Source organism: Oncorhynchus masou, chromosome 15, assembly GCF_036934945.1.
Source record: "Oncorhynchus masou masou isolate Uvic2021 chromosome 15, UVic_Omas_1.1, whole genome shotgun sequence".
Taxonomy (NCBI): Eukaryota; Metazoa; Chordata; class Actinopteri; order Salmoniformes; family Salmonidae; genus Oncorhynchus; species Oncorhynchus masou.
The window spans coordinates 12,036,308-12,061,966 of NC_088226.1; the positions used below are offsets into that span (position 1 = coordinate 12,036,308).

General features: G+C 41.5%; 1 protein-coding gene and 1 long non-coding RNA gene across 3 annotated transcripts in view; one reads left to right on the plus strand and one right to left on the minus strand.

The window, feature by feature from the left end:
* The window catches only part of LOC135555639 (myocardin-related transcription factor B-like), a 40,999-nt gene extending 20,240 nt beyond the window's left edge, over positions 1-20,759 (minus strand). Inside the window, exons 1-2 of one of the 2 annotated variants that reach the window (XM_064988256.1) lie at positions 20,620-20,759; positions 3,126-3,328 (exon numbers count right to left, since the gene is read on the minus strand). In XM_064988256.1, the coding sequence (XP_064844328.1) occupies positions 3,126-3,282 (157 nt within the window). In that variant the 5' untranslated portion in view covers positions 3,283-3,328; positions 20,620-20,759. Of the gene's footprint in view, positions 1-3,125; positions 3,373-20,619 lie in introns of both variants that reach the window. The other variant, XM_064988255.1, reaches the window with a different exon arrangement.
* On the plus strand, positions 1-24,094 carry LOC135555647 (uncharacterized). The gene is made up of 3 exons (XR_010457890.1): positions 1-231; positions 2,753-2,866; positions 23,616-24,094. It is a non-coding gene; the product is annotated as an uncharacterized LOC135555647 (long non-coding RNA).
* The last annotated feature ends 1,565 nt before the right edge of the window (positions 24,095-25,659 follow it).

Genomic DNA, 25,659 nt, shown 5'->3' on the forward strand with positions numbered 1-25,659 from the left:
CTCACTCATGCTCTGGCTGGGCTCAGCGTCAGGAGGAGGAGGGAACACAGACAGACGAGCCACTGTTAACCCCTGCTGGGTCACTCTGCTCAGCTCTCAGTGCTCTGCTCTTTCAACACTAGCCTCATTAGAACTAAATACAATGAGTCAAGCAACTTTAATTACCAAAACAACACAGAGAACAATACAAACTTTTGACTAAACCAACTGCTGTCCTAAAAGTCTATAAAGGTAAGTCATACTTTCAACCATATCATGAAATAGGCTAACTACATGCATGTGTTGAAATGTCATTTTAACTTATTGTGTCTTTCTTGGCCCAAAAACATTGAGTATTTGTGACTTTTGAGTGCGAGGATGAAAAGCTCCATGAGAAAACGAGCTGGGAGTTTATTTTCATACCATGTTGTGTCACTGGATAAGAATGACAAAAACAAACATGCTGAGGCCCCTGGGACATTGATGTTTATCTTTGTCACTTTTCCCAGTTGTAAAGTGTGTATTTCTGACATTTAGCACATTCTTGTTATTGCTATCATTTTCATTTCATTATTTCGACTACAACACGACACTCAAAGCACAAACATGACATTAATACAATCTTATCTATTGTTTTCATTTGTGTAGACCCAACCATAGCTGTTGCTGACTAATATTGACATAAGTATCAATATTTTCTTTCGGATTTCAAACAAAATAGATTAAATGTAAACATTAGAAATGGGAGGTGGTTGCATTCAACCCTGTCTCTTTCACAATGTTGTCTAGGAGAACATATATCAATGTGGTCTCTGTGTCTGAGAACCAATAACAGCAAAGAGAAATATCACCCACCCAGAGGAGACTTCTAAAGGGACAACAGGAAAGAGAGAACACTGAAGAGTGATAACAGATGAATAGATGGTCATTTCCAGCCGGGTTAGCATTCACATACAGGAAGTATGAGTCATGAAGTCCAGATCTGTGTCCCTCCCTACTCCATAACACTGCAGGTTAAAGGGCAGAGGGCAGCCAACATGAACTGGCATGCTGCTTCTATTTCCATTCCAATCCATTTCGCCCTGGTATATTTCACCCATGTCAATGTTCAAGGACAACTTGGGAACAGTCATGAACGTGTTAACCTTACAATACTATAAAATGAAACAACAGCAAGCTGAATGTCTAGATAAACAGCGGTAGTCATATTATGACACTAACAAAGATACAGACCCGAAAGGAAATGACTGGCCGGTTCTATGTGTTCAAATGGATTAGGAATGCTGCTTAAATGAAAGCAAGCTCCTTTATAGAGCCGGGCCTGATCCTGATTCTAGCCCCTGTTGTGCATGTGAATCCACTACAGGGGTCTCCCTCTTAGGAAGAAGGACAGGATGCAGTCTGTGCTCTAGACGCCCCAGATGCTCCCTGTGACGTGCCTGACTGTGTCAGCTCCTGCTGGGGGCCCAGGGAGGGAGAAAGAGCCGTGGCGGGGAGGGATTCATGGTGCTCAGACCTGGCCTGCAATGGGATCAATGTGTCTGAATGGGATCAATGTGTCTGCAGCCCAGAGCAAGAAGAAAGTGGCAATCAATACAGAGAGTGGCCCAAGATGGAGTACCAAGCAGAGACACTGGCCTATGAGAGCTCCCCACTAAAGGGGTGTGCTGATGTTGCAATGTCAAGGGCCTCCACAAGTGCATACTGTATGGAGTAAACACTTCAATAATGGATGGCGTATGAGGTGATGTGCATCGCTATCAATACAAAAATGTTGGGTCCCGCGTATCACGTGAGCTGCATTGGAAATTATTAATCAGACATTAACCAGAAGAGAAAACAAACAGCGAACTTCCTGTATTATTCTGGTGATAAAAGACATCATAATCTGAGTCGAGTCCAAGTTTTCTGAGGGAGGGGCTTGTGAGGGGAGGGTAGTAAGGGTCAGTACACGAGAGATTAAACTTGGCCAGACGCATGTATTTTGAAACTGAACTAAATTAAAAAATCTCCACTACATCATCACATCATCAACAAGGCGTAGAGTGCAACACATTTGAGTTTTCCCAATGTCTGTCTCTTGGGCAATAAGGTTGGGGTGAACAGTGGTCTCCACCCCATACTCTCCATTCCTGACTGTGCCCTCTCTAGGGACTGGGAAAATGTCAGGCTACCACTCGGGGTGGGTGAGTGTCAGCCTGCCCACCAGACACTGCCTCAGTGCTACCCCTCACTATGGTTCACATGCCAGAGGAATATTTCCAGACTGAGGTTCTGGCTTTGGTCTGAGAACCAGTGGGTCAGGAGAGTGAGATAACAGAGGAGATCTCAAGATACTGAAGGTCCACAATTTCAAGGAAAATGTACTGGGAAATATTAGTAAGGAATTCATCATCAGTGAAAAGTTAAATTAGAGGCTCAACCCGTTCATTGACTTTTGATGAAGTGTGTTCATCAGAATCTGCATCTAATTTATAATATTTAACTCATTAATAATTCCCACTTTTCTGAGAGCAACCAACAAACAAAACACTTAGTGGCCCAAGGAGAGGACTGACTTTGGGACTTGATGTCAGGAACCGTTCAAGCTGTGATTATGTGTTGGCTTCCAGATGCAATTCCAGTATAATTCCCCACTTCTCTCCACAAACAAATCTCTCTGGACTGGAGAAGAGTTTGTTTTCTCACTGTCAGGGCAGGCTTGCTCTCTGATGGATGATATAGAAACCAGAGTCTCTGGGTTAATTTCAATCTTATTTCCTTGATTTTTCAGAGCCTCGGATCTGATTCAATGCATTTTGAGAAGGAGGCAAGGAGAGAGGATGCAAGAAATCAAATACAATTGATTCACCCTCTGTGTTTTCACCACTCATCCTCCTGATACTAGGTATGCAATTACAAATTGGAAATTAATATGCAAAGTGGAAATTACAAACTTTTAGAAGCCTTTTTAAACCTCTAATACACTATTCAACTGGCAGCCAAGTTTGCATTTCCTGCTGTGCTGCTCAACAAGACCTTAACTAGCTGAATCAGATATGCTAAATTAGGGTTGGACTGAAAATCTACAGGACAGTAGATCTCCAGGAAGAGGGTTGGGCAGCCCTAGGTGATTGACCTAGGTGACTGAATGGTCTACTACTCACCGTTCTTACGCTCTTTGAGAGGTGGCAGGCTGGGACTGGGCTCCATAGTCAGATCTTCCAGCTCGTGGGTCACTGCCTCGCTCCGGAGACTGGGCTCCAGCAGCGCCAGCTGCAGGCTGAAGTCCCCCTCCACTCCCAGACTCCCCTGGGGCTCCATGCTGCAGCCTCAGCACTCCTCAGGAGGAGGAGCTAGGCCGGGTCTCCTGGAAACCAGCAGGGCAGATAGAGGTGCTGTTGTCAGTTGTTGCTGGGGAGATGGGAACATTGTGTCATTTTACAGCAGGAGTTATTCATCACATGACAAACTTGGCTGCCAATTGAATAATTTCATCTACTTATAACAGTTTTACTTCTAACAGTTGATTGCATGGAGATCACTATGGAACTGAAGCAGAAGGGAGCTTGACAATAAAGTTAAAGAGTTAACATTTAATCTGATGCTGATCAATAAGAATCACGCTAAAAGCCAAATTACTTATTTTAAAAGATGAATGCACAAAATGTAAAAGGTCTTAGCATATTGTACGTTTCTAATTAGTAATACATTTCCCAAGTTTTGTATAGAATTAGATTCCAAAGTTTCCTGTTGGTCTTACCGTCACTTCATCAACCCATATTCTTAGGTCCTAACTGACCTAAAACAGGGAATTTTTACTAGGATTAAATGCCAGGAATTGTGAAAAACTGAGTTTAAATGTATTTGGCTAAGGTGTATGTAAATTTTCTAAGCTGTTTAAAGGCACAGTCAATTTAGTGTATGACCCACTGAAATTGTGATACAGTGAATTATAAGTGAAATAATCTGTCTGTAAACAATTGTTGGAAAAATTACTTGTGTCATGCACAAAGTAGATGTCCTAACTGACTTGCCAAAACTATAGTTTGTTAACAAGAAGGTTTATGTAAACTTCCAACTTCAACTGTATATGTTCTATACATGTCTTTATGTGGCTCTTATCCCAGAGTAAGAGTGGGATAAGGAGTGTGTAGACAGCATTGTAGATCGTGTAGACTGGGCGCAAGGCTCCACAGCTGGGGCGTGTTCAGCAGGACGGTCAGATAGAAATATGCTATGTAGAACAGACATTCCTCTTGTATGTGTTGAATAAGGAATAACGTCAGCTCTATGCACGGAAATTCTATCTGTAACGTTGGAGAACGTTTTGCAACTGAATGTGGCCCTGTTCTATGTCTGCCAGTGACAGATGCTGAATGTGCAACGTGAGGCAGACTGTGGTGCAGATACAGATCCAGGCTGCTTAGGAATGGAGCCATTGTCAGTCTGTTTCAGGAGAACAGCCTACAGAGGGGGTTCAGGTGTACACAACATACCCTTCAAGTGCCAGATATGAAATGACCTTACCCTATAGCTGCTACAGTGTCTGGCTTCTGAAACCTGCCATCCAAAAGTAGAAACCAAAGACATCTGAGCTGCAAGGCACCTTCCATCTCTAAAACAAACTCCAGCTGTGTTAAAACTAAGGCGGATCTTTGTTTGTTCTTCTTCATGCATTCCGGTTTCAGCTCCACTGGGAGCTGGCAGACTGGGAGAGGTATGAGAGGTGGCTATGGACAATGACAGCATTCTGGGCACAGTCCTCCCATCTCAGCGTGCACTCAGCACAGCAACTGTTTAGCACATCTCAGCATTAGCCTAGGTCATTATGGTTCTTTTCTTGAATTCACATCACTAGTACAGAATTTATTTTTTGAATGTCAGAACATGTGGCTTTAAGGGTAGAGTGTGCAATCTTAGAGAGAATGTGAATATTTATGTCAGCTTGACGTGTGAACTGATGCTTGGAGCTACATATCGAGGCTTGTAAGTGTGTTTTTTTATTTAGATGCGGGAGGAAATATATATATATATATATATATATATATATATATATATATATAAAAAAATCATTCCAATCATTTAAGTGATATACTGTATGGGATGTCAAAACCAGTTATTTCTAGCACCTTGTACCAGACAGATGTGCCACTTCCCCTATCACCCATTTGACTGTCCTATGTCAGATAGTGATGTCATAAAACATATCAGATACACTTTCCTCATATAATAGTCAATTCCATCGCAGCGTACGCAAAGCCTAGAGTTTGCTGATTGATATATGCAATACAATGGGTTAAATCACAGAGATAGCAAAATGCTTTCAATGATGTGCCATGGAGCCAAACATATCACCCTTCCATTCCCTCCGTCCCAACCCAGAATCTACTCTCTCTCTCTATATATAATGTGCTCCAGCCTCCCAGAGGATGGAGTGGCACCAGTCCCATTTCTCCTGTCTGGCTCCAGGGTGTTATGCTGGGTAAAAAGAGAACCAGCTGTGTTGCAGGATACCTCTGGATAAAGACACAGTCCAAAATGGAAATATTGTTATTTATCTACAACACACATATACATCTCCATAGTGCTTTGGTATGAGTAGCAGTGCCAAAAAAATGTCAGAATAGAAGACGGACAAAGATAGTTTTACACAATGAGGTCTGTGCTCTCTACCACACGAGGCACATTATCAAGATGGGCAAAACAAATGAGAAAGCTGCTACTTAACTCAGTTGATATACTGTACTAGGAGAGGGTTTGTTTGCAGCTAGGAGAGGGTTTGTTTTCAGCTAGGAGAGGGATTGTTTGCAGCTAGGAGAAGGTTTGTTTGCAGCTAGGAGAGGGTTTGTTTGCAGCTAGGAGAGGGTTTGTTTGCAGCTAGGAGAAGGTTTGTTTGCAGCTAGGAGAGGTTTGTTTGCAGCTAGGAGAGGGTTTGTTTGCAGCTAGGAGAGGGTTTTTTGCAGCTAGGAGAGGGATTGTTTGCAGCTAGGAGAGGGTTTGTTTGCAGCTAGGAGAGGGTTTGTTTGCAGCTAGGAGAGGGTTTGTTTGCAGCTAGGAGAGGGTTTGTTTGCAGCTAGGAGAGGGTTTGTTTGCAGCTTGGAGAGGATTTATTTGCAGCTAGGAGAGGGTTTGTTTGCAGCTATGCGAGGGTTTATTTGCAGCTAGGAGAGGGTTTGTTTGCAGCTTGGAGAGGATTTATTTGCAGCTAGGAGAGGGTTTGTTTGCAGCTTGGAGAGGATTTATTTGCAGCTAGGAGAGGGTTTGTTTGCAGCTTGGAGAGGATTTATTTGCAGCTAGGAGAGGGTTTGTTTGCAGCTAGGAGAGGGTTTGTTTGCAGCTAGGAGAGGGTTTGTTTGCAGCTAGGAGAGGGTTTGTTTGCAGCTAGGAGAGGGTTTGTTTGCAGCTAGGAGAGGGTTTGTTTGCAGCTAGGAGCGGGTTTGTAATGTGATCCCTGGAGTCTTTGCCAAGACTAATGTCAGCTTCCAGTGTGTTGTTGACATTTGAACCATACTCAGACCCCAATGCTTCTTAGTTTACACTCTACGTCAGCTGAAGTACACACATTAGTGTTGTTTACAACCAGGGCTGTGAAGGAGATGAAGGACTACCTCTCTTCACTTGAGATGCTCCGGCTGGCCAAATAAACCGGTCTTATCGGCGATGCATGTAAATAAAGATAAAGCGTCTCCAAACCCAGGCTGAGTCCCATTATTAACACTATACAGTCTATTATATCCTCCATGCAAAGAGTTTATCGCTCTACAATGCATCGGCCTGCCTGGCTGTATTCAGTTAGCCAAGTATGCACCAGTTCAAAAAAGTCAGGTGCACCTTTGGCTCGGATGGAAGTGTACTGTCAAGATGAATCCTATTGGTACATGGTCTGTGGTACTCTACAGGTCTGTTAAATATGGTTTAGCACTCAAGCCAGTCCTGTTCCTTAGATAGCCTGTTTTGGCCGAAGACAGACCAGGAACCATGCCATGCCATAACTATGGGGCGTTCTGGCTCCTTGAACAACCAGATGTAGATCATATCAATTGGAATAGCCTGGGTTTTTTGTTTGGATAAACTTGCAAACCTTACGAGAGTTGTTTACTGGATTCTTTTCAATGAAAAATCTGTCATTAGTCATTTCTACCAAAATGTACTCATCACTCATCATGAAATAAAATGAACATGAGAAAAGAAAAGAATGTAGCTCTACAACTGACCTGCCACATCCTTTCTAGACTATTGCCAGAACAAACATGACATTTCCAGTGGATGCCATACTGATGGGTCTAACCTTTCAGTTAGGAAGCTACTTCAACACAATACAACACTCCATCACTGAGATAACTTTCCGGCATACCAATAATGGCTCATTAAACTTGAACTTACAGGCCATAAACCCCATTACGTTTTTCCTGTACTGCATACTAGGTCTTTCTCCTGGTTGATGCCATATGTTGTCATGATGAGAAAACATACATTTCCAATATGACTATTTTGATCTCATTGAACTGTTGACCCTATATCCTAAATTATCTTTCACAGTGAACATTTCCACTTCTTTTCCCCCAAAGAGAATGCCTTTAGACATCAAAGCCTTTTTAGTGTGAAATCTTGAGCGTTCAGTCCAAAGAAAGTGTGTAACTACAGAGTTACATCTAGTGAAGCGTTCTCAGGTTACAGTACAAAGAACCAAATCAAGATGAAACCAGATTCAGCAATTAACTTGGTCACTTTAGCTTACAACGCATAAGAAGAACCACAGTATAAGTAGCCAGCAATAATGTGGTTGACAAACCCTTATAAGACACTCAAACTGATTTAAGGCACCACTAACTAGCAGGCTATGGTTTCTCATTAGAGAGACCAAACACTGAAGCAATCCTCTGTCTTCCCCCAAAGGTACATGACGTGTGCTCTAACTAAGTTCAGATGCACTGTGGCAGAATCTGTTGCTCATGCCTCTGCATCACACTGGTGTTTGCTATGAAACAAAGACTTGCTTTAAGTGAGTGAGAGCGAGAGTGACAGAGAGAGCAAGAGAAAGAGAGAGAGAACGAGAGAGAGAGCGTGAGAGAGAGAGAGAGAGAGAGAGAGAGAGAGAGAGAGAGAGAGAGAGAGAGAGAGAGAGAAAGAAAGACAGAGAGAGGAAGAAAGAGAGAGCAAGAGAGAGAGCAAGAGAGAGAGAGAGCAGGAGAGAGAGCAAGAGAGAGAGCGAGAGAGAGGAAGAGAGAGAGAAAGAAAGAGAGAGAAAGAGAGAGAAAGAGAGAGAAAGAGAGAGAGAGTGAGAGAGTGAGAGAGAGAGAGAGAGAGAACAAGAGAGAGAAAGAGAGAGTGAGAGAGAGAGAGAGAAAGAGAGAGAGAGCGTGTGCGCAGAGCATGGCTAAGACACCCACATGTTCAATGTGATCTGGCTACAGGTACACACATGTGAAGAGAGTTAGTAGGTCTTGCCACAGCTCTAAGTCCAATTCTGGGCAAATAAAATAAATGGACTTGGTTTTGGCTACATAAACCACCTGGCATGTTGATACAACCAAGATAAATGCCTAGTTGGATCAAGGCCTGACAGCCTAGCTAGAACACATGAGTATAGTGTCAGGGTTGAGGGTTTGGGCTGATTGATTGCAGGTTATAAAACATTGAGATTACAAGCCCTTAGCCTAGTGTTATTCATTATTGAGAGAGGTCTGCGTAGTTGGCACAGTTTGACCCTGTCTGTCAGTCCAGGAACGAGGTGTATCGCCTTCCACCTGGTTTTAGATGTTATCTAAGTGGCCAAGCCAAGGGTCTGACACTGTAGGAATACTATCTCAGAGGGAATAGACTTGCTAGTCTAGCCATTTGTGATTACAGTGCCTCGACATTACAGTGGACTCTGTAAATCCAGATACTTTTATTTATTATAATGATCAATAAAGATTGTACTACCACGGGGAGCAGGCTGATACAATTCAGTATCTTGGCTCTTGGTTTTCCTTAGTTTTTACAGAGGAATCTCCTCTACACCCACTACCTTCCCATTCTTGCTGCTATGCTCCTCATCCCCTGCTAGTCTCTCTGCAGTGCAGTGCACATGGTGGGAAAGCCAGAGGGAAATCCCTGTAGGCCTCTGACTTCTCTTTGAAGGCCATGAAGGCTATGCGGCATGCAGGCAGCTGCCAAGAAGAGTCTACGGAAAGGCATTCCTCTGGCTGTGTGGGTCACATCATCTTCACCACACACACATGGATGCATACATACACACACTTACATACACACACTTACATACACACACACATAAACACACATAAAACACACACACACACACACACACACACAAAAGTGACACACTGATCACTGTAAAGTACCTCAGCTGGATTGCTGCTGTCACATTTATATTTATTGCAAATGATGATAATGAGATAATGAACTCAATGCCTGGACATAAAATCAGTCTATACAATACTACTACTGGTGAGAAAGACGGCAACACACACTCCTGGTCATTAAATACACACCACTGTGTATTTAGTCTGACAAATATTTGAGTGTAAGAATTGAAGTGAGCCACAGGTCTTTATTCTATATTTGTCTTCTATTATTTTCCTCATAGAACAAACCACAGAGCAGCAGTAGATGGCGCTGCAGTGCGTTAGCTTGAGTGAGTCACTTCGCATTCCTTAACCGATGTTGTTGGAAGCCAATTACATGTCATTTTCAAGAATGTTCTGTTCCTAACCCTGGCAGTGCCTTTATTTTATTTTTTATTCAAAATGACTGATCCCTAAAGGAAAGGAAACTTCAGCCATGTGTCACCATTGTTATTTCGGTAATTTAGTATATGTTTTTCGAACCCAACCTCTATGATGATGTTTAGGTTTAACTTAAAGGCATTAAGGAAAGGATATTATCAATTAAAATAAACACATATTGGATTATAAGAAGTCCTTTCAAGTAAATTGAAAGTAAATGTTCAATTGATGATTTACAGCACAGTGGTCGAGGAGGAGAATATTTAAACTGGGTGAGACAACCTTGAGGTGTTATCTGGGTTTACCTGTGACAGTACGAGAGGGAGCAAGGAGAGGACACTGTCTGGCAGTGCTGCTGTACAACTCAATAGGTCATGGCGCTAGAAAACTGGCACACAAAGAAAATATATTTTTAGCATTGAACCCCCTTTCCCAGTCACTTTGAAATTAGACTACCATCCCTTCACCAATGAGAACAAATATTCTCTCAAAAGGAAATTATACACCAACATGTAAACCAGATTGAGACTTGATTTTCAGCTTGAAAGTTTGCGTCACATTGGAGTGGGTTGCCGTGGTGACGCTAATTGGTGAGCAGAGTGCAGTGTTGGTTGGGGCTAAACAATAACAGGACAGGTATTTATAGATCAGTGGCTCTTCACTGGAGTGGCAGCCTTAAGATATGGAAAACAGGCACGCTGAAGCCATAGGGTCCAGCTGTGACTTCATCTCCCAGAGCAGTCATCCCTCAGGGTCTCTATGCTGCCCCCTACTGATATGCAGTAGCAGTGTGTGGGTAAAATCACTGGGGAAGCCATACTTGCGCATTGGGACCGTGATATATAGGCCTAAAGGCAGAGACAATAAGAAGACACAGTGGACAAATAAATTCAACAACACCTTTGTTTTACCACAAAACCGGACAGCTACCTCTGTCCAGTGAAGTCCACGGTGCATATTGCATGTAACGTACAGTTACATGACCTACAGAATGGTCAAGCAAATTAATGTTTCCCACATTCTTGGACCACTAAACAACTATAGATTAAGAATCACAGAGAGTTTACCACAAGTTGGGGCGGCAGGGTAGCCTAGTGGTTAGAGCGTTGGACTAGTAACCGGAAGGTTGTAAGTTCTACCCCCAAGCCAAAAGACTGCTGAACAATTTAATAAAATCGCCACCGGACAATTTACATTGACTCCCCCCCTCCCTTTTGTACACTGCTGCTACTCGCTGTTTGTTTGTTATCTATGCATAGTCACTTCACCCCCACCTACATTACCTCAACTAGCCTGTACCCCTGCACACTGACTCAGTACTGGTGCCCCCTGCATATAGCCTTGTTATTGTTATTCTTATTGTGTTACTTTTTATTATGACTTTTTATTTGAGTCTACTTGGTAAATATTATCTGTACTGTTGGTTAAGGGCTTGTAAGTAAGAATTTCATGGTAATGTCTACACTTGTTGTATTCGGCGCATGTGACAAATAAAGTTTGATTTGATTTGATCATTAAATCACCTCTGCTTAGTCTAATACAGTGACAACTAAAAGATACCAAAACCTATTTAATCCAATCAATGTAAGCTAAATATGATGTGGCTGTCCATGGTTATGATTTCTCTCTGTGTGTGTGTGTGTGTATGCGCGTTCGTGCAAGTAGAAAAACATGTTGACTCACCCTACTAAGAGAAACACCAATGCCATCCTACTCTCTTTCATGTTGACCAAACGATCACTCTGTCATACACTACACACCTTTATTTGTTGTTGTCCTAGGCTACCTGGCTAAAATGCTTGCTTGCTACCCTAACTTCCATTCATGGGCAATGTTAGCTAGTTAATATTAGCCTTCTACATCTAGCTACTGTACATATTGAACTTCCATCCTCTCAGCCCAGGGGCACAATAATGTATGAATTAATGGTTGGATCAGAATTGCCATTATAATCATATGCCATTAAGGAGAATTAAGTCCAAATCTCTATCTCAATCCATGGCTAATTTAGGAAGGGGACACTTTTAGCTAGCTAGCTAGCAACCAGAGGACAACAACACAACGAGATACAACAAGTTTTTCTGTCAATGACGTATGCTCTCAATGGGATTTGATAGGAGTGACGCCAAAATCCAAGCTGGCTTTGACACTTTTTTGTTGTTGCGCCAGGACCATTCACAGTTAAGCTCGCTCAGTTTAGCTCAACGCATTTTTGATACTTTTTTAATCAAAGGAGGCCAAATGCTCGCTGGCTTCCCATGCCTTCAATGCTATGACGGCAACAATGTCATCCTCGTTTGGACCAGACAGCATCAGATAGATGGCCTACACGTAGAGAGACAGAGGGGTGCTGTTTGCTTGCACAGATGCTTTCTCCTGTGAGATATATTCAGCTTCTCGCGAATTGAAGGAAATAATGAAACACTTTGCCTCAGTAAATTACGACCAAGAGGCAGATGCGGGTGTATACATGTCCAGGCAATGGGCTGCCTGTATGACTCAAAAGCTGACCTCTTCCTGACACAATTAACAACTCTGTTATCCCAGCAGGGGTTTGATTCTGTGTAACCCACAAGGCCTACTGGCAGGGGATTGGTTTCACAATAGTGTAGAAATCAATACTTGTCCCCTGCACATTCTTCAAAATACACATGACACTAAATCTTTGTCCCTTTGAACTGACACAGAAAATATATATTTCATAGGTTCCTTGTGTACCACAAGGTTAAACCCCTAGTGAGCATGAGGCCACCTCTGTTGGGGCCGAGGCGACAGCTCAAAGCCTGCCTCGCCCGAGTTCACTTGCAGTCCACTGAATTGGGATGTACCGTGTCACCACCTAGGGCAGGAAGTGAGCCACATAGTGCACATGACTAAGCATTGAGTGTCATCGTAGTAAGAATTCCACCCTATCCTGGGGGTTAAAAGTGTCCTCATGGATCCATGGTCATGGTGTTTGTCCTCATGGTTGGTGTAGATGCAATTTGATGCTAAGTAGCTACGCCATGTCAAATCTGATCACAGTGCATGGACTCATTTGAGACTTGTTGGGACACATCTGTAGAAAACAACTGACAGACATGGAAGGCAAAGCCTGTGATCTGATTGTTATCTGGATCATTCATGAGAAGACACAGACAGTGGTGAGATAAATAAAAAAATCATTATGTCCTATCAGGAAATAGTAAGACTTAAAAGCAGTTCAGCACAACAGGAGTTAGAACAGAAGAAGTTGAAATGAAAAATCCTCAGTGGTGACAGAAAGAGGATTGGGAAAAAACTCAAATGTCTGTGGAATAGAGAAAAAAATGGTATGTTACCACATTACACATTTATAACTTGAACCTCAATAGCCACCAGTTAGCCAGAGGAGGTCTACTGTATGGCTAAAAATAGCTGATAGTGACTTGCCAGAATAAGCTGCTGGAAAAAAGACAGGAAAAAAGCCTCCTTTTCCATGTGTGTCTCAGGCCATATGGGTCTCACCGCACTCAGAACTGCACAAAAGAAAACCGTGTGAGACTGACTACTGCAGCACTGCAGAAAGAGGAGGGGGACTTCCTCATCCTTAACCCCCCCCCCCCCCCCCACACACACACACACAAAATTCCCCCATTTCAAACACTGTAACTTTCCCATAAGTCTAATAAATTCTCCAGTGGCCATGACTGAGAACTTCACACATGGTGTCTGACCCTCCCACTTCCCCTCCTGGACGGGCCCCTGTAGGGTCCAGGCAGCGGAGCGGGCCACTGCACTCAGCATTGGGTCAGTGGAGGAGGGGGCGGCTGGACCGGCCGACCGCAGACAGAAATAGCCTTCCACTTGGCCGTTGGCATGTTGGGACTCATGGCATGGGCATGGGAGGAGGGAGGGAGTATCTGTTTTGGTCTAAAATCACAGTTGGGGAGTGCTGCTCTGCTTTCCAGATGGCAAGTTTCCATTCAAACAATGTTACTGGGAGAGTTTGAGGTCGTCATTTAGTCCAACTAAAATGACCTATGATAAAATAATGAGGCAGATACTACTGCAATGGAACAGATATACTATACAACACAACGACCTGTGCTCCAGTATTACCAAATAGAGATGTAGCCTATACCTCTTGATATTTTAAGATTTCAAATTCTAGTATATACATTGCCTTCAGAAAGGATTCATATTTCATACTTATTCCACATTTTGTTGTGTTACAGCCTGAATTTAAATGGGATTAAATAGATTTTTCTCTCATCCTCTACACACAATACCCCATAATGACAAAGTGAAAACATGTTTTTAGACATTTTTGCACATTTATTGAAAGTGTAATACAGAATTATCAAATGTATGTAAGTATTCACATCCCTGAGTCAATACATGTTAGAATCCCCTTTGGCAGCGATTACAGCTGTGTTTCTTTCTGGGTAAGTCTAAGAATTTTGCACACCTGGATTGGACAATATTTGCACGTTATTCTTCAAACTCTGTCAAGTTGGTTGTTGATCATTGCTAAACAGCCATTTTCAAGTCTTACCATAGATTTGAATGCCGATTTCAGTCAAAACTGTAACTAGGCCACTCAGGAATATTCAATGTTGTTTTGTTAAGCAACTCCACTGTAAATTTGGCATTGAGTTTTAGGTTATTGTCCTACTGAAAGGTCAATTTGTCTCCCAGTGTCTGTTGAAAGCAGACTGAACCAGGTTTTCCTCTAGGATTTTGCACGTGCTTAGCTCTATTCTGTTTCTTTTAATAAAAAACAAGCATTGCCGATGACAAGCATATCCATAACATAATGCACCATGCTTGAAAATATGAAGAGTGGTACTCAGTGATGTGTTGTATTGTATTTCCCCCAAACATAATGCTTTGAATTCAAGTTTATTTCCTTGACACATTTTTTTTGAATATTACTTTAGTGTGTTATTGCAAACAAGATGCATGTTTTTGAATATTGTTATTCAGTACAGGCTTCCTTCTTTTAACTCTGTCAATTAGGTCAGTATTGTGGATTAACTACAATGTTGTTGATCCATCCTCAGTTTTATCCTATCACAGCCATTAAACTCTGTAACTGTTTTAAAGTCACCACTGGCCTCATGGTGAAATCCCTGAACGGTTTCCTTCCTTGATACACCATCCAAAGTGTAATAATAACTTCACCATGCTCAAAGGGATATTCAATGTCTATTCTTTTTATTTTACCCATCTACCAATAGTTGCCCTTCTTTGTCAGGCATTGGAAAACTTCCTTGGTCTTTGTGGTTGAATCTGTGTTTGAAATGCATTGCTCGACAAGGACCTTACAGATAATTGTATGTGTGGGGTACAGAGATGAGGTAGTCATTCAAAAATCCAAACTATTATTGCACACAGAGTGATCATGAACTTATTTAGGCTTGCCATAACAAAGGGGTTGATTATTTATTGACTCAAGATATTTCACATATTTATCTTTAATGAATTAGTAAACATTTCTAAAAACATTATTCTAATTTGACATTATGGGGTATTGTGTGTAGGCCAATTGTCACGTCCTGACCTTAGTTCCTTTTTTATGTTTCTGTTTTAGTTTGGTCAGGGCGTGAGTTGGGGTGGACATTCTATGTTGTGTATTCTAGGTTTTGTTTTTCTGTGTTTGGCCTGGTATGGTTCCCAATCAGAGGCAGCTGTCGATCGTTGTCTCTGATTGAAAACCATACTTAGGCAGCCTGTTTTCCCACTATGGGTTGTGGGTAGTTGTTTTCTGTGTCTGTGTTTTACCATACAGAACTGTTTCGGTTTTCTTTTATTTCTCTTGATCTGTTGTATTCAGTGTTCGGTTATCTTTCATAAAAAAATGGACACTTACCACGCTGCGCATTGGTCCGATCTTTCCTACTCCTCCTCAGAAGAGGAGGAAAACCGTTACACCAATGACACAAAACATACATGTAATACACTTTAAATTCAAGCTGTAACTATATATACACTACATGATCAAAAGTATGTGGACACCTGCTCGTCGAACATCTCATTCCAAAATCATGATTATTAATATGGAGTTGGTCTCCCCTTTGCTGCTTTAAGAGCCTGCACTCCTCTGGGAAGGCTTTCCACTAGATATTGTAACTTTGCTGCAGGGACTTCCATTCAGCCACAAAACCAATAGTGAGATCGGGCACTGATGTTGGGTGATTAGGCCTGGCTCGCAGTCGGTCGTTCCAATTCATCCCAAAGGTGTTAGATGGGGTTGAGGTCAGGGCTCTGTGCAGGCCAGTCAAGTTCATCCAGAGGCAGTTTGGAGCTTGGTAGACAATTTTTATACGCTACGCGCTTCAGCACTTGGCGGCCCCATTCTGTGAGCTTGTGTGGCCTACCACTTCGTGGCTGAGCCGTTGTTGCTCCTAGACGATTCCACTGCACAATAACAGCACATGCAGTTGACCGGGGCAGCTCTAGAAGGGCTGAAATTTCCCCAACTGATTTGTTGGAAAGGCGGCATCCTATGACAGTGCCATGTTGAAAGTCACTGAGCTCTTCAGTAAGGCCATCCTACTGCCAATGTTTATCTATCGAGATAGCATGGCTGCGTGCTCAATTTTATACACATGTCAGGAATGGGTGTGGTTGAAATAGCCGAATCCACTAATTTGAAAGGGTGTCCAAGTACTTTTGTTTAGATAGGGTATACATGTGTATAAACTATATATATGCCAAACATTTAAAAGTAGCAATGGAGACAAGATGCTAGAGTAAAACCCTTTTCAGAGTGAAGACAAAAGGAAAATCTGTCTCTTGAAAGAAAGTTGTTTCTTAGAAGCCCGAAGTGGCCATGGAGAGCAGAGACCCATCGCTTTAATGTGTTTGTGAGTGGACAGAGTGCTGCTGACCCTATGTGTCCTTTGTGTAACACAATCACCAGCCTGTAATCCCGCTGACTCAGTGGGAAATGCTTCCGATTCCCTGCTCATCTCTAGCACTCACTGCCCTTAGATTGTTATGCTGTTCATGTTACTGAAATTGATGCTGTGCCATGGAAATGTGATGCCGGGAATCAGTTCTAACTGCATAGGGAATCGGGATGATGTCAACCGGGATCATTCCACTGGAGGGTAGTATCTCATGAGGTGTGAACATGTTATTCAAACAAATTCACTGGAACCGTCATTCCACTCAACCCAAATATAAATGAGGAACAAATGCTTGTCATGACTTTCTGGATCATGTTCACACAGAAAACATGTCGCTCTTGTAGTATTCATATTACATACAAGTCTGTTCACATGGGCCCAGCAAAGTGCTGTATACACTTACGATTCCCCAGAAAAGATTAGGAATAACATTTATTCATTGGAATAAATGGTAACAATAACAGCGTCAGAACAGTGTAACAGGCCTCCTGCCTGAATACGGACAGACAGCACAGCAGGACTGAGAAAACACACCCCAGAACACCAGAGAACCACCATGTCTGGCCTGTCCTCTCCCTGCGCTGTGCTGTCTCACTAAGAATACCCAGAGATGGGCAGTATTTATGTATTTGAAGTTCATAATTACGTATTTTGTCATTTGAATTACACTGGGCCGACTACACCAATGTATTTTGTAATTGTTTTTAAATATGAAAAACTTTTCTTTATAATTAAAAAAAATAGCGATTCACATTTTGTGCCCCCCCCCTTTTACCCTGCATTGGTATCAGAAGTCTGATGGCACTATGGTGTTCCATGACATAGACTGACCAGGTCAATCCAGGTTAAAGCTATGATCCCTTATTGACGTCCACTTCAATACAATTAACTTCAATTAGTGTAGATGAAGGGGAGGAGACAGGTTAAATTATTATTTTTAAGCCTTGAGATGATTGTGACATGGATTGTGTATGTGTGCCATTCAGAGCATGAATGGGCAAGACAAAATATTTAAGTGCTTTTGAACGAGGTATGGTAGTAGCTGCCAGGTGTGAGTGTGTCAAGATCTGCAACCCTGCTGGATTTTTCATGCTCAACAGTTCCCCGTGTGTATCAAGAATGGTCCACCACCCAAAGAACATTCTGCCAACTTGACACAACTATGGGAAGCATTGGAGTCAATATGGGCCAGCAACCCTTTGAAATGCTTTCCTCGCCTTGTAGAATCCATGCCCTGACACATTGAGGCTGTTCTGCAGACAAAAGGGGGCACAACTCAATATTAGGAATGTTTTAGGTCCTAAGCTCTAAGTTCCTCAGTGTAACACATCACTAAGGATCTATCATGGTCCAAACACACCAACACAGTTGTCAAGAGGGAACGACAGGTGGCTGAAAATATTTGGCATGGGACATCAGATCCTCAAAAAGTTCTACAGCTGCACAATCGAGAGCATCTTGACTGACTGCATCACCGCTTGGTATGGTAACTGCTGGGCATCCGAGCGCAAGTCACTACAGAGGGTAGTGCCTATCGCCCAGTACATCACTGGGGTCGAGCTCCCTGCCATCCAGGACCTCTATACAGTGGTTCTTCCTTTAAAGGTTGCGGCGTACTGCAGCACAGCTTGCAGGATGCCGCATAATTCTATGGCACGTTATTTAAAGTGTCATCCACTGTTGCCAGAATGACGCAATTTACCACAATACGCCACCATCTACCACAAATGGTAGCAGCATAAGCTCAAACTTTTAAAGGAAGAACCACTGTACCAGGCGGTGTCAGAAGAAGGCCCAAAGAATTGTCAAAGACTCCAGTCACCCAAGCCAGACTGTTCTCTCTGCTCCTGCTAGGTCCAAAATGCTTTTTAACAGCTTCTACCCCCAAGCCCAAGACTCCTGAACAGCTAATCAAATGGCTACCCAGACCCCTCTTTTAATCTGCTGCTATTCTCTGTTTATTATCTATGCATAGTCACTTTAACTCTACCTACATGGACATATTACCTCAAGTTTCTACATTGACTCTGTACCGGTACCCCTTGTATAAAGCCTCGCTATTGTTATTTTACTGCTGCAGTTTCATTATTTGTTACTTTTATTTGAACTTTTATACTCCAACACTTTTTTTCTTAAAATGCCTTAAAGTATTGTTGGTTAAGGTCTTGTAAGTAAGCATTTCACTGTCAGGTGAAATACCTGTTGTATTCGGTGCATGTGACAAATACAATTTGATTCAATTTTTATCTTATCTTTTGGACTCTCGATGCAAACTGAACTTCTCACCAGCTCTGCAAAAATACTGCAACATGAACTACTGAATGAGTGTGAGAACATTGATGCTGTCCAGGCTAGCTGCTTCAATAAACAGACTTTAAATATACAACTTTGCCCTTCTGTAGACCCTTGTAAAACTGTAATGTAAACACGCTTCTTCCATTAGTTGCAATGGGCCCATATCAATGGACCGATACACCAACATTGACAGAAAACGGTAGCAGAGACAAAAAGGAGTGTGCAATTCTCCAGGTGGTCTGCCCTTCAAGAGTTTGTCATTGATTTGACAATTTACGTTGTATACATCTGCATCTGTTGCAACAGAGATTAAATCAATTATGAAAGGAAGTTTATGAAGTAGACCGTCATGTACCATACATGTTTTCCATCTCTCTCAAATTCAACATGAAATGCAGCGCACAGCATCTCTCTGTCAAAAACGGTTCTCTCTCTCTCTCTGTCGCTCGCTCACTCCCCTCTCTCTCTTGCTCTCTCACTCCCTCTCTCTCTCTCTCTCTCGCTCACTCTCTCTCTTCTGCATTCATTGGCTGTCATCTCCCCAGAGCTGATTGACTTCCTGCCTCCACTTTGGAAAACAGTTCAGTTCCCCTGATTACAACCGTTTCCTTCCTTCCTCCATCCCTCACAGTGCTGCTGGCTCAGATGGATACATTATTTACTCAGGCCCTACACTCACAGTCACATCCATGTGCATCATACAGTGGTGAAAGGGTGCTGGAAGATCAATCTGTCTCAATCTAGAAACTGTTTTCCCTTGAGAGACGCTTTCTGGTTACATGGGTTTGTTTGGTGAGTGGGATTTCAAAACGAATGAAGTCCGAAAAGACTTCAAATATATGTTGTGTTTGTTAACCATGTTAAGCGGCATATAAACTCCCAGAATTTTAACAGAGCATTTAGAGTTAATCTTAAGGCGTCAATCAGCAGTAGAAACAAAAAGGAGCTAGAAACAGAGCTGCCATGTCTATCGGCGTCATCTTGATTTGATTTGACAACAACAAAGTGGTTCCCCACTCCTAGTTCGGTAAAAAGCTATGGGATGGGGCTGGAGAAATGTAACCTCTCTCAAATTCATAGACATAGCTATGGACTCAAGGACTGACCATCCATGAAATCAAAATGATAGTTTTAACCATGTTTGTTTACATTTTCTTTGTTTACAAATGTTGGGGTAAAACAAGCTTATATTTTGGGTTCTGATTGGGTATGAAATTAACAAGTTGCATTAACAAGTTATATTCTTCTAGAATCAATGGGTACATATAATTAATGTATAAGTCAAAAATGGATGTAGCGACGGCTGATTGCGACTTTTAACATTTAAAATACTTTTTCACATAAGAACACTACATCTAATCGAATCTAGCTCAAATCCCCCCACTATGAGCTGTATTTAATTGGTGACAAATACACGTGTGGGGCTATTGCCAAGTAGATAGACAATATTTCAAAATGTCAGGTGTGTTAGGTTACCTAATACATTATCAGAAAAGTTGCATGTTATTATGGTCACGCATATGAGTTTTTCTACATACAATCAACATACAAAACCTACCGTTATCGTGAGAATAGCCTGTCAAGATCTGCCATTATGTTTTTGCCAAATCTAGCCTCGCGACATTGTATCCACTGTTCATCACTTATTATTGCACTGTTACAATGCATCACCAAAGCAACCGGTGGCAGTGATGCATATTGAAACAGCCATGAAAAACAGTGACAGAAGAATTATTGAAACATTGACATGCAAATCTTACCGATTTTCCTTGGAGTTCGTTGGTATTTGTCTCGAAGGAACGGAATAGTCGCTTGTTTGAGATAATTAATAAAGAAATATCTATTTGTTTTTCTTCGGTGAAAGTGAAATTGTTGGTCTTGGAAAAAGATGGCTGCTCCTCGGCTGGAGTCGATGATGTAATCTGAATTTTAACCCTTTGATGTGTTCAATAGAAGTGTTTATTCCTGCTCCGTCTCATTCTGAATTCAATAAACCCTTCATAATTGTTTTAAAATCACTGAATTTTTAAATGTTTGATATACAGTCAGGTCCATAATTATTGGCACCCTTGATAAAGATGAGCAAAAAAATACTGTATAAAATAAATAATACAAATACTGAACGATATTGTATGCTCCAAAACAATGGGAAATAAAAAAAAGTACTAATACAATTGCTCAGAAAAAGTGATTTTGTTAAGCAAGAATTAAAACAATCGAAAAAGATTTTTGGCACCCCTGGATTCAATAAGCAGAAAAGAACCCCATATCTCCTTTAAAATATGGTGGTGGATATCTGATGTTATGGGTTATTTTGCTTCCACCGGTCCTGGCTGGGGCAATGTTAAGGTCATCGACATCATAAACTTTACCCAGTACCAGGACGTTTTTAGCTAAAGACCTGGTTGCCTCTGGCAGGAGGCTGAAACTTGGCCGCAAGTGGATCTTCCAGCAACACAGTAACCCCAAGCGCACATCACTTTTCACAAAGAAATGGTTAATTGGTCACAAAATCAACATTTTGCAATGCCCATCTCAGTCTCCGGATTTGAACCCCATTCAAAACCTGTTGTTTGAATTGAAGAGGGCAGTAAACAAGCGTAGAGGAAGGATATCAAGGATCTGGAAAGGTTCTGTATGGAGGAATGGTCTAAGATCCCTCTCAATGTGTTCTCCAATCTCATAAAACATTTTAGAAAAAAGGTTCATTGTTGTCATCCTCACAAGGTGAGGTATAGAAAGATATTGAAAACAGTAGGTGGCAATAATTTTGACCCCTATCTTTGAGATTTTTTTTTTTTTACTTGTTAAAGAGCGGTGATACCATCAAGAGCAGTGTCCGGGTTTCTTATTTTTTACTATGCACCTGCAAAAAAAAGCTCAGATGTGCGAGTGCCTTTTGAGCAATTGTATTAACATAAATAAAATAATTTCATTATTTTTTAGCATACAATATAGCTCAGTATTTGTCAGTAGTGTAAAGTACTTAAGTAAAAAATACTTGAAAGTACTACTTAAGTAGTTTTTGGGGGTATCTGTACTTCACTACATTCTTAAAGAAAATGATGCACTTTGACTCCTTACATTTTTCCTGACACCCAAAAGTATTCATTACATTTTGAAATGCTTAGCAGGACAATAAAATGGTCTAATTGTAACGATATTCGTAGGTGGAAGAAGGTGATGAGGACCAAGGTGCAGCGTGGTACATGTTCATGGTAAATTTAATAAAGAAACTGAATACTAGAACATTAAAACAACAAAACCGGAACAAACGAAACAGTTCTGTCTGGTGCAGACACACAAAGACAGAAAACTACCCACACCCATAGTGGGAAAACAGGCTGCCGAAGTATGGTTCTCAATCAGAGACAACGATAACCAGCTGCCTCTGATTGGGAAACATACCAGGCCTAAACATAGAAACACAACACCCAGACATACAACATAGAATACCCACCCACATCACACCCTGACCAAACTAAAAATAGAAACATACAAAGCAATCTACGATCAGGGTGTGACACTAATTCACACGCTTATCAAAAGAACATCCCTGGTCATCCATACAGCCTCTGATCTGGTGGACTCACTAAACACATGCTTTGTTTGTAAATTATGTCTGAGTGTTGGAGTGTGGCACGGGCTATCTGTATGTAAATAAAAACAAGAAATGTATGCCTTCTGGTTTCCTTAATATAAGGAATTTGAAATTATTTACACTTTTACTTTTGATCTTAAGTATATTTTATCAATTACATTTACATTTGATACTGAAGTATATTTTAAAACAAATACTTTTAGACTTTTACTCAAGTAGTATTTTACCAGGTGATTCACTTTTACTTGAGACATTTTCTATTAAAGTATCAATACTTTTACCAAGTATGACAATTGGGTACTTTTTCCACCACTGGTATTTGTATTATTTATTTTATACAGTCTTTTTTGCTCATATTTATCAAGGCTGCCAATACTTTTTATACCTGCCTAGAAGTTCAGCATCCTGCAGCCGCCTCTTCACTATTGACGTTGAGACTGGTGTTTTCTGGGAACTATTTTTAATGACGATGGTGGTGGTTGCTGATAATGGGCCTCTGTACACCTATGTAGATATTCCAGCTACAGTAGTTATTTACAACATTAACAATGTCTACACTGTATTTCTGATCAATTTGATGTTATTTTAATGGACAAAAAAATGAGCTTTTCTTTCAAAAACAAGGACATTTCTAAGTGACCCCAAACTTTTGAACGGTAGTGTATATTTCTAGAGAAATCAAAGATGAGATTCCACTCGCTATACACCATTTAATTCCAATGACAAGTGTAAAAGAAATAGTGCTTGTAGATTGCGTATAGTGTGGAGTGCATGTGCTGTTCATATGCATCTTGGAGAGATAGCGGTTGAATATTTTCTCCTCACACACGAGAACACACATGACCGCATGCTGTGGTACGAGTCATGAGAGGAGTTGTTCTCGTCTTCCCATGTCTTTGTTCCCTGTGCCACTGCTATTCCTATGCTATTGCTGGAACCTGTCTGACACATGTCCTGCAAAGCAAAGCCCACACTTTTGTCAATGTGTTGTGAGTCTTAATCACCGGCCCCAAAAATATCAGGAGGCAATTGGTGTGTGTGTGTGTGGGGGGGGGGGGGGCTGCCCCTCACTGAGGGACCAAATGCCAACCCTATCACTAGTAGGAGGAGTGGTTATGTGTGAAGTGACTCATCTCTGTGGTCTGTCTTTTCCAGCCCTGCAGCCTTTCATTCCCTCGCTGATACAGATGGAGGGAGAAAAACTGGGTGGCAAAGGAGGGACCATGGAGTGGGACTGTGTGTGACACTACAGGAGCCTAGAAGGTGTATGGACCGTCATCAGAGCCCTGGTGGGTGGACAAGTGGAGCCTGCTGTTATCAAGACTACACTTGGTGTTTTGTCATTAACAGTAGCTTACATAGGACGGAGACATCATTTAGTTGACGTAAACCCAGACGGTAATGTGCCACTATGTATATGCTTTGTGCTCACTGGTGGTGCATGAGATGTCATTTTTCTAGAAGTGATTTACAGAATCAGAAGAAAACAATACATTGTCATTTTGGGATTTATTTTCACAAAGTCACAAGGGGGCAGTATAGTATTCCTAAAGAGACAACTATGGATGTATTTGCCGTCTACATTTGATCTGGGACACCGTAAAGTTATTGGTTTCAATGTTGTGGCATTAAATCACCTGAACAGAATGATTACTTAAAAACGCCTTTTCAATTCACATGTTGTTTATTCTCTCTGTCTTAAAAATTCTGGCATTTGTGCGGAGAGAGGAGTGAGTCGATTATGGTCTGTGCTATTATTCTTTGGTATTATTCAGACACAATAATTTGTTTTTCGGTCAACAGTAGCCTACATAATACATCCCCAGCTCTGACTCAGTGTCACTCCTACAATCAAGAAGAAGTTTCACAAAGCTGGGATGTCACCTTCCTAGAGTACACACAGCGTCGCAGGCTGCAGCTGAGCTCCTGATGCCATCCCTGCCCCCAGAATCTGTTGCCATAACAGACAGTCACACCTCAGTGTCCAGCAAAGTGACTCAAAGGCAACTGAGTCCTCAGCACACAAACCATAGGGCTCACGGATGATGCTCACTGTTATGTGGAAATGTGTCGTGACTCGTAGCCGAAATGCCCATGACTACATTACTTGCATTCATAAGTCGAAAAGGCATCCCAAACTCATGTTTAATTCATAAGTCGAAAAGGCATCCCAAACTCATGTTTATTAGCATGGTAAAGAGGACTAAAATGCTTTCAGGAAGGACATCAACTACTGTACAGTAAGATTCTCTGGTAACATAAATCCTGTAAAATAGCCATTGGCAGATGCGAAACACTGATCCATGGCAGTCTCGAGACTGTCTCGTATCAACATATAGTAACAATATTCAGTCCAGGTAGAAAAGAGAAGGAAACTGAAATATTCCGAGGCTTCGTCAAATACTGGGGGTGCAAGCCAAGTCTAAACATCTGAAATGTATTTCAATGAAGTTGAGTAATAATCAATAAATTAGGAAAAGGTCTCAACAAAAGAAGGAAACAAAAAAGCCTTAGTTACCATGATTGCATTAAAGTCCACGGTGATTGTGACGAACAACGCAATTTCAGATAAATTCACAAAAAATAAAAAAATCTAGTTACTAGTAAGTGACTCAACAAGTGTATTCAAATCAAATGTCAAACCCACGTTGGAGGAACTGTAGAGGTGCAGGAGTAGAGGCTGAATACTAAGGCTTTCTTCAGTGAAAATGTAATGAAATAATGGTCAAACTGACATCAAAAGCTCCTTGACTTTCTAAGGGGTTTACCTTGGAGGTTGAAAGATTCCACCGAGTGCAGATCACTTTAGAATAGAATATATAGAATAAAACAAGATGTTCTCTCCGTTCAGATTTGTTGGTGTATGTGTTTAACAACATCTCCAGGTCTTCTCGTGATCTCAAGTTAAGCCTGGACCAGTACCACGGAGAATATTCTACAATGTACTGTAATTACAATGATATTACTTATGTTAAAGTTAGGCGGTACGAATGGAGGGTTTGCGGCAGGGTTCTTTGGCTACTGTTCAATGGATGCCGCTATGGCAGACTCAGTAGTACCTGTGGCTGGACATTCAGTGGACTAATTATCATCACTTCAGTATCAGACTAATTTGGTAATGGCAGTTAATTGGGTGGCTATTATAATTATCTGGGTTAATGGCAGTACAGGGGTAATTTTAATGATTCCAAGGCAATTA